At 44.8% G+C, this 8,857-nt stretch overlaps 1 protein-coding gene across 3 annotated transcripts; it reads left to right on the forward strand.

Moving 5' to 3' along the window:
- Positions 1–883: 883 nt before the first annotated feature.
- LOC123070979 (uncharacterized) lies at positions 884–7,171 on the forward strand. 3 transcript variants are annotated; one of them, XM_044494419.1, is made up of 11 exons: positions 884–1,040; positions 1,108–1,156; positions 1,280–1,857; positions 1,955–2,116; positions 3,290–3,798; positions 3,885–4,015; positions 4,112–4,267; positions 4,383–4,475; positions 4,561–4,796; positions 4,893–5,199; positions 6,722–7,171. In XM_044494419.1, exons 3-10 carry the CDS (start codon positions 1,568–1,570, stop codon positions 5,185–5,187), a joined length of 1,872 nt encoding a protein of 623 aa, XP_044350354.1. In that variant the 5' UTR covers positions 884–1,040; positions 1,108–1,156; positions 1,280–1,567; the 3' UTR covers positions 5,188–5,199; positions 6,722–7,171. The 3 variants fall into 3 exon arrangements, with proteins under 3 accessions (XP_044350354.1, XP_044350371.1, XP_044350362.1); XM_044494436.1 differs by having other exon boundaries at positions 4,386–4,475; XM_044494427.1 differs by having other exon boundaries at positions 908–1,025.
- Positions 7,172–8,857: the final 1,686 nt, after the last annotated feature.

The raw sequence follows: 8,857 nt of genomic DNA on the forward strand, positions 1-8,857 counted from the left end.
GGTTTGAGGGGCGGGGACGAATGACCGCGGCTCGCAATGGGATCGAGGTCAAGACGATCAGATCGATCAGCCCGTCATTTCGTAGGTTAACCGTGATTGATCGTTGTAGGGGTTTTTTCTAGCTGTGAACCGGCGCGGTTCAGAATGGGCGTAGTTGTATCTTGACGTTTTTTTTATTGGTTGGGAGGTAAGATGCGGAGGAATGATGGAAAGCCGGAGGTGGAACGAAGTATCAAAAAAAATCAGGGAAGGTGGGACGAAAATTGACCGGCGGAAACTACCAACTGCTCCATTAAGAGTAGAGACTCGTAGCGAGGCGAGAGAGCTGCTGAGTCCACCAATGAGGAAGGAGCGCTCCGTGGGGGCGAGCTGCGAACCGTGCGATGGGACGTTGACTTTATCCAACGGGCGGGGGCAGCGCAGCACGTGGGGCAAAGCCAGGGAGGAGCCCACAAGTCAGCGCGTTGGCGTCAAACCTTTACGGCGCTTGCCGTTCTTTTGTGGGCGGCCTTGAGCCGGAAGTGGCAATGCAATGCGCAGGCAGGATGAAATCTTCTTCTTCTTGGCAGTAAATCAAAGGTAGGATTCTCTTTCGCTTCTTTTTTTTTTTACTTACGAACGAAAACAAATTGGTGCCCCACCCTAAAAAAAATAACGCGGGCTGATTTTTCTGGCGGTGAATAAAAGGATTCTTTCTCGCGGTTGGAAACAGATTAATTAGGGATCCCTAATTACGCGCAGAGCTAGTCAGGACTTGCTAAAAAAAACGAGTCCTCGTAATTAGCGGCGTCTCCATCTGTCGCTGGCGCGTGGGCCAGGGAGCGAGAGTGAGGGCTCCTACTGATTCAGCTGAATGCCTGGCCGTACTATATAAGTTGGCTCGGGGCCTCTCGCCTCTTTCCCCTCCCCCAACCCAACCCTAGCAGCCATGGCGTGTGTGCTCCGAGCTCGCGAAAACAACCGTCTCATCATCATGCCTCGCCGAAGAAGGCGGCGTCTGCAGGACCTCTATCTGCCGGCTTGGGGTATAATCCACCATGGTGAGGCGAGGCGAGGCGAGGCTCTTTTTGTATCATCCTGGGGACTAACTGAATTTTGCATCTTCAGATTGATTGGCCTGGCTCAAGAGGTGACCCTTCCATCCATCTTGCTGTCGGTACGTTGGCCGTGGGAAGGCTCGAATCGATTCAAAATTTTTGTTGGTGTTTACTTGATGTATTTGGATCTGATGAGTGCTTGTTCGTTCCCCATCTTATCTGAATTCTTTTTTTTTTTGAAGGTATCCTATCTGAATTCAGACACACGACGAATCGTCGGAGATCGGATCGTGAATGGGCTTCTCCGGTCCGTTTGGGGTGCCGGCCCAGCGGCCCCGTTGGAGGCGCTGATGCCGGATCCAACTGGACCGACCCAAGGCGCGGCCTCTCACTAGCCAAACATCAGACTACTCCACCCGAGCCCCTTCCCGCTCAGAGTCGCAACCGACCGCCCGCCCGCCCCCCATCCGCCCCCAAATCTCTCCATTGCTAGGGTTTTCGACCTCCGCCATCGCGAATCCTACCTCTCAATGGCGTTTCCGTCCGCCGATGGAGGCTCTGATGCCGGATCCGGCGAGGGCGTGGCGGGCGCCGACTCCGGTGCCCGCGGCCATGCTCGAGGGCACCACCCCGGCGAGGGCGCCGACTCCGGTGGCCGCGGCCATGCTCGAGGGCACCATCCCGGCGAGGGCGCTCGCGGCGCTGACTCCGGTGGCCGCGCCCATGCCCGAGGGTACACCAGCGAGGGCGGGACGGGCGCTTACTCCGGTGGCCGCGGCCATGCCCCAGGACACACCGGCGAGGGATTCTCTTGGGCCAGGTACTCGATATCTCCACGTTCACGTCGATTTGATTCCAGATCCTGCTTTCCCGATCTGTATGTTCGGGAACTGATCCCGAAATGTGCACTTCTTCAGGCCGTGGGAAGCACCAGGCCCGAGTCCTGGTCAACCTCTTCGATGGTTCAGCAGGCTGGCTGTGGCCATCGGGTTCAGGCCCGACCCCAACAAAAGGCGGGGCTACACCCCAACGCCAACTCAAATCGTGCCTGTTGACCTCTCACCGACCCAGATTGAAAGGTAAAAGTCTTATCTCCCCCAGCCATCAAATTCCACAGATCTTCTCGTGACCCGACTTTGTTGAAAAATTGTTGCACCTTAGTCTTGTTAATTTCATATGCTTGGATCATACCGTTGCAACATGGTCACTTTGATCAAAATGGATTAATCTTCTCTGCACTACTACTACTTCGTAATGTCACTTTTCACTTTTATGTTTGTATGAATGGGCTCAAATATTTTGCTTACTCTACATAACAATGAAGAGAGAACTCCTTATTTAACACTGCGTTAAAATTTTGTTCCCTATTTGACACTGATTTTTTTCTTCCTTATGTAACATCATTGAGGCCATGCATGATCCTTATTTTTCTTCATGAAAATAGTATGACTAAAAACAATTTAATTTTCAGCAAATAACTTAGTTTGGATCTATCCTGTAAATTAATGACAAACATAGGCATGAGCTAGACAAAGTTGTGCATGACCTTTGCTACTGCACATACTGTACAGACTCCTACTAATGTAATGATGCATTGAGATAAAAAAAAGGTGTGAGCCTTAACCTTCAGCACAAGTCCATGTAGCTGAGGCCAAGGAGCTAGCCATGCCCTGTCCTGATAATGCAGCCACGCCAGAGGCCGAGTATCCAGCCACATACCTTGTTGAAGCCGTGTGAGATGTGGTAGCCGTGCCCTCGTCCGAGCCCTCCGTAGCCAGACCGTTGCCGTCCACTGCATCAATAGCCCCTCCTTGGCCGCCATCTGCAGCCCCTTCACGGTCGCCCTCCGCAGGAGGGACAGGGAAGAAAGACAGGGACGGGCCGTGGTTTGGCCAGCTGACTGTTCGGCCTGTCCTTTTTTCCTGTGCGTTATAGTTGGGGGTAGTTTTGTCCGCTTAAAAAAACTGACAAGCATCTAAACAGTATATGCTATTGGAAGAATTTTTTTGGCAGTGTTAAATAGGGAAACAACATTTAAACTATTGTTATGTAAGGAATTTCTCAATAATGAATGCTTGTCCAGTGCACTTGCTGTATATTATATTCTTGAGCTAGCGTCTTCTGGTTTTGGGTATATTGATGTTGGATAAAAGAGAGTATCAAATGTCAAATATCAGTGCATAGAAGAAAACATATGATTAAAAAATAGAAATGTAATCCTGTACATTGTTTTCTGTTCATTCTCTGTCCAGGGCTGAGCTGTATCAATTTAAAAAGCATCTTGATGACCTTTTGAAAGAGGCAAGGCTTGAGTTGAAGACCCCTGCTGAGTTTGATAGTAATATTTCTGTGACCGTCCTGAAGCCCTGGCAGGGTGTTCTTGTAAAATCAGCGATTGCCTTTGCGTCTATGAGACGACCGGGCGCCGTTCAAATGCGGTGGAAACTTGGCTTCACTGCTGTTGATGTTTATATGGATAATCAATCTCTCAATAGCAAATATGTTAGATTACTTAACGAGTTCACTTTCAATATGAAGTCTGTAGTTGAGTATGCTCGAGACCACAATGAAATAACTGATGAATGTGCTGTTGAGTTGCTAAATGCGCTGAGGAAGTTCCACACAAATGTTTCAGAGGTGTTGGCTCGTGATGACAGTCGTTTTTTGGAGGCAATGCAACAGCTACGTGAAAATGTTTCCTCTCTTGGTGATAAGCTTTTATCTTTTGGCAGTGCATTCAGAGTTTTTAATAGCTTTGCCGGTAATTTACTAACCCTGTCTTGTTTATATATGTAGTTATTAATTTTATTATTTGATGCTGTATTCTAATTTGGCTGATGATCACAGATGTGGCATATCGTGTATCGCAGATGGGTGGTGACCCTGCCCTTTTTGAAGATATTGGCAAGGAAGTTACTGATATGACAAGAGACCCGTTTTTGCTAAAGAATGTTTATTTGGGCGCAATGCAGAACTATGTAGGTTTTATTTTACATGTGTTCTTGTCCTTTTTGTCCTTTCCATCTCTGAAACTATCGTGTCCTTGGTCTAACTTTTAAACCTTACTCTACCAGTCTGTAACTTTTGGCTCTGAAATTGTTGGAAAGAACCTGCTCAAGAAGTTACACCTGGGTGTGAGAAATTCTGATTTATCAATATGCTTGTCCGCATCGGAAGTTACACCTGGTCAGGCTGCTGAAGCAAATGGCGCTGATGTTAATCTGTATAATGTAAGTTAGCTATTGAAGTATTCACATAAATTATGTACTCAGTCATTGACCTCTTTTATTGTAGTTTTCACAACTATTAAAAACTCTGTTATTTTATTTGACTTATTTTTTGTAGCAGCTGAATTATGCTGAGTTGCATGCGGAGAAACTGTTTGCTGATAACTTCAAAGGAATGCTTCACATACCTTACTCCCTTAGAAAATCTAAAGTAAGGCTTCTCAATAATGTAGTGATTCTTTGTTTGACCTTTGGATCCATTGTATAAATTGCCCAACTTGTTTTTATCAATGCAGCTTGAGTTGCAAAGTCTGCAACCATTCCAATCTTTTTCTGGTTGTATTGGGCTGAACAAGAACAGGAAGCCATACTTTTCCTCATCTAGTTTTTGTGGTGTTAAGGATCTGAAATTATATAATGTTGAAAGCCTTGGGTTTGGTGGAAAGCTTCACATAAATGATGGGGATTCTTGGATCAATTGTTCTGCTGGTGTATCTGTCTCATCCCTGTGGTGCAACCTTGGTCTTACATTGTATGTTATATATGCTTTCCCTAACTTTTTGTTCAATATAAGTTCTTTGTGAGTTGTTCTCAGTTGTTAACTTGTCTTACCCTTCTCCTTTTCCAGTAAGCAACCAGGCCTCTTCACAGCAACTTGTTCCAGCCGTATGGGCAATGGTAGCACTATTCTTGGCGGTTATATCAGTTATAGCTATGCGGAGGACCGGACCAAGTTTGCTGCTGGAGTTCAGCATTCAGTTGATAGCTCTATGTATCTGAAGAGCTGCATTGGAAGTGACAAAGTTCTCAGAAGTGTTGTCTCCAAGAGCTTCGGCAAATCCCGTCTCAATCTTGTAGCTGAAGTTAATTTCAAGGACTTCCGGAAGCTTTCCCGTGCTGGGATTTATTTTTCATTCCCTTGAGACACTTAACAGGTTTGTTTTTTGGCATGCCAATCTAACTTCTAAAACATTGATTCTGTAAACTAAATTACTTAGGGTTGTATCTTTTCTATTTATAAATTGAATTTCTTGTCTTTTATGTTGTATCCTTATTAGCAGCTGAATTTTTAATCACAGTTGGTGAAAACAAATAAGTTTCTACCTTGTTCTGTACCTACTAAACCTCTCTTTTGCACTGTTCTGTTGAAACAAGTAAAGGTATTTGAAGGGATATTTTCTGCAGTCCATTTGCAACTTTGGTAAACTGTGATTTACTAAAAAATTTACCAAACTCACAATGCAATATGGATGGACAGTTCTCCCTTGTATTTACTAAAAAATTGACGGTCTTGCAATTTGAAATATTAACATTTTTTGCTACCCTCAAGTTTTGAAGATTCTCCTCTTCTTATATCCTTTGCTAAGTCTCTCCCCATCCATTGTTCTGAAGTAGATTTAGTATTTTTGACTATCTTGGTGTCCTGTTGGGCTGGCCTTGTTTTGTTATTTTTGTTTCATTATTTGATCCACCAGTGTGTCAAATTTGCTGACAGAATAGCTTGTAAAGCATAGCCAACAGCCATCTGGCTTATTTACAGAACCTGTTTGTCTGTATGCTTATTTACAGCACCCCTGACCTTGTTTTAACATCAATTTGCAGACTATCATATTTATTTCTTGATTTGATATAGGCATAAGGGCTTTCTGGCTTATTTACAAAACCTGTTTGTCTGTGTGTTTTGTTTGCAAAGGAAATTCCAATGTTAATTTTCGTTCGTAGTTAATTCTTGTTTGCAGACTACCATATCTATTATCTAGCTGATAGAAATGTTATTGCAAATTGTTTCCGAATAGTTGGGTCCTAATTGAATTTGGTTATGCTAGTAGTTCTTTACAGTGGGAGTAGTAGTTTTTTTAACACTTAACTTTGTAGATGATTAAAATTCTCGGCCTTTTTGTACTTGATGAGAAACTGAATGGTTAGATGTGGTAAACTGCATTTTGTCAGAAAAAGAGTTACAGACTTGTAAATAGGAATCATATATGTTTTGAGTACTTATTTTGCACATCTGAAATAGCAATGCTTACCATACAGTAAACAAAGGTCTAAATAAAGCATTAACCTGAAGACCACCACTTCCAAGTTTTGTGGTAATTTTTCGTACCTTGTTGATAATATAGGGTATAATTCTTTGGGTTTTCTCGAATGATCAGGCACAGTGAGATACATTTTCAAGTTATGTGGACTATTGTTAGAATAGCTGTGCATTAGTTATCTCGTTTTAATCCTTTTGTCAATGTGTGTCTTACTAATGCTAATTTTGATGTACTCATTTACATCCCAATTTCGTGCTTATTCAATGTATCTTAGTAATGGTAGTGTTAGTGTAAGATATTCGTATCTCATGCCCTCTTGTTGATCCTAGAAGTTGATATTCATGCATGTTTACCAAGAAAGTATGTTTGTGCTTTGTTTCCTTGTGTAACCCAAGTTTCTGTATATTTGCTCTTCCAGGTTTCAAGAGTTGGCACCCTTCAAGAAGTATATTTGCTCTTCCAGGTTTCAAGAGTTGGCACCCTTGTTGCTCTTCCAGGTCTCGAAAGTTGGCCTGTCAAACTCACGCCTGAGCAATTTTGTTCTGTTTTGTGATGGATGTACAGCACACAACAACACAAACCCCCCATGGGTTTTGAGCATCCTTTTGCTCGTGTAAAGTAACTTGGATAGATATGATAGAATCGATTGCATACGGTTGCGGGTTTTGAGCATTGGTTTTGCTCCTGTAAAAAAAAGCTTGGAGAGACTAGACAGGTAGAATTGATTACCAGTTGGGCGGAGATACGTTAGAAAGTATACGTAATAATTTGGTGGATGTCTTTTAGGTCTTTGTACTGTGATGATGGAAATGGATCTGTTGTTGCAACTTGATAGAAATTGATGTTTCTTGTCTTGGTATACAAGATAGTTGATTTGTTTTTCTCGGGCCGTCTCTTTGTCCATGCTATGCCATCATGAGGACAGAGTTGTCGCTGTGCAGAAGAAGTGCAAGTTGAGGTCTCATGGTCAGTGCAGAGGCCGGCGCTGCACCCTTGTGAAGAGCACAAGATTGAAAGGCCAACTCCAACGAGCAACAGCATTTGGCCCTTCCCTCGCCCTCCTTTCCGAAAAACTTATTACCAAGGAGACACGAGTTTGGTTCGCAAAAGGTGATGCTTGATCTAGATGTTTTATGAACTATGCCGACGCGAACCACGCGGGTGATCATTTTGTCTGGCCGGATTTGCCGCGCCACGGACTTTATTATTTTCCTCTTAAAAAACAAACAAACTTGACACCCGGATTAAATGCGTCTATCGGTTGGGTGCTTTTTTCTTTTTGCTCGACCCGAACCAACTGAATCCAGACGGGTCGCCGTGCTAATTCGGAGCCGGAGTTGGTTTAGGTTCGCCGACAGAGGAGATGATTGCTGTGTGCACCAATTCGTGGCATGGCACCGCTGCAGGACCCGCCTGTGCTTGCGTGCGCTCCGGCTGCGGCCATCGACATTTCCGCTTCATCAAATTCGTGGCATGATTCTCCATCCTCGCTGCTATCAGCGCCTTGCATCTTGGGCTCTTTTTTTTTTAAACATGGAAGATTTTTTTTATTTAATCAGCAGCATTTTGCAGAGAGGATTGTGAATGGATTCACACTTGACCTGGAAAGAACATCTCTACCAAGGCAAAGACCTGTGTCTGAAGAAAGACACCTAACAACTAGAGGCCTATTATGAATTATTTTTTTTGGCCTAGAGGGAGTACTAAGGAACGAGGGACACAAGAATAGAAATCCCTTTTATCAAATGGCCTGAAAGTTTTACCACAAAATCTCAGTTCCATTTACCAAACCATTTCGCTCCAGTAACTCTTGAAAATATCTGTCCAGAACCTTACTTGGATCAGCAGGACCAACCAAGAGCTGTTCTAGACTTGTCAGTGGCATAGACCACCTACTGGGGGTCTGGTCGACACCCCAGACAAGATGCGCCAGGCATGCGTGTCCCCGTGCGCTAGTGCACGCGGTGACCATGCTGCCGGCATGCCATGAGCGCGCTCCGGCTGCCCCGGGTTGTACACGAGAGCCGACAGCCTCATTACCGTCCACGTACGCCCTCTAGACCCCGCGCCGCCTCTTAAATCCGACCAGTAAGGCACTGTCTGTTTCCGCTCATCTTTAGCGCCTTTTACTATCTTCCCCGCTATCACGTTTCCGCGATAGCCAGCGCAACTGTAGCTAAGCTAACTCGCGTCCATGGCGGCATACGGCGAGAATCAAGCGCCAGGAAGGCTTTCTTCCCCAGCTCCGGCAGCCTCTCGGCCACCACCCCTGCCAGACTCCCTATGTTCCAAATTACTTGTCGCAGAAATTGATGTATCTACAATTAAAATACATCTAGATACATCTATTTCTGCGACGAATAATTCAGAACGGAGGATGCAACCACCTGCTCGCCATAGCCGCAACAGCGGAGTCGAAGCAGAACAGTAATAAATAAAATAAGACGCAAGCTGTCCGATCTTCATGCCCTTGTAGCGGCGTGTCTCAAGTCCCGGGGAGGTACGTGGGATCTGCAACATCTACTACTTGTTAGTTTAACAAGTTACCACAAGA

The sequence above is a fragment of the Triticum aestivum genome, chromosome 1A (genome assembly GCF_018294505.1).
Source record: "Triticum aestivum cultivar Chinese Spring chromosome 1A, IWGSC CS RefSeq v2.1, whole genome shotgun sequence".
Lineage (NCBI taxonomy): Eukaryota > Viridiplantae > Streptophyta > Magnoliopsida > Poales > Poaceae > Triticum > Triticum aestivum.

What these genes read in the sequence shown, in the direction of transcription:
- LOC123070979 (XM_044494419.1), top strand. Translation starts at nt 1,568, where the DNA reads ATGGCGTTTCCGTCCGCCGATGGAGGCTCTGATGCCGGATCCGGCGAG. An exon ending in TGGGCGCAATGCAGAACTAT is followed by an intron (nt 4,016 to 4,111) that starts GTAGGTTTTATT and finishes TTACTCTACCAG; the next exon opens with TCTGTAACTTTTGGCTCTGA. An exon ending in ACTCCCTTAGAAAATCTAAA is followed by an intron (nt 4,476 to 4,560) that starts GTAAGGCTTCTC and finishes TTATCAATGCAG; the next exon opens with CTTGAGTTGCAAAGTCTGCA.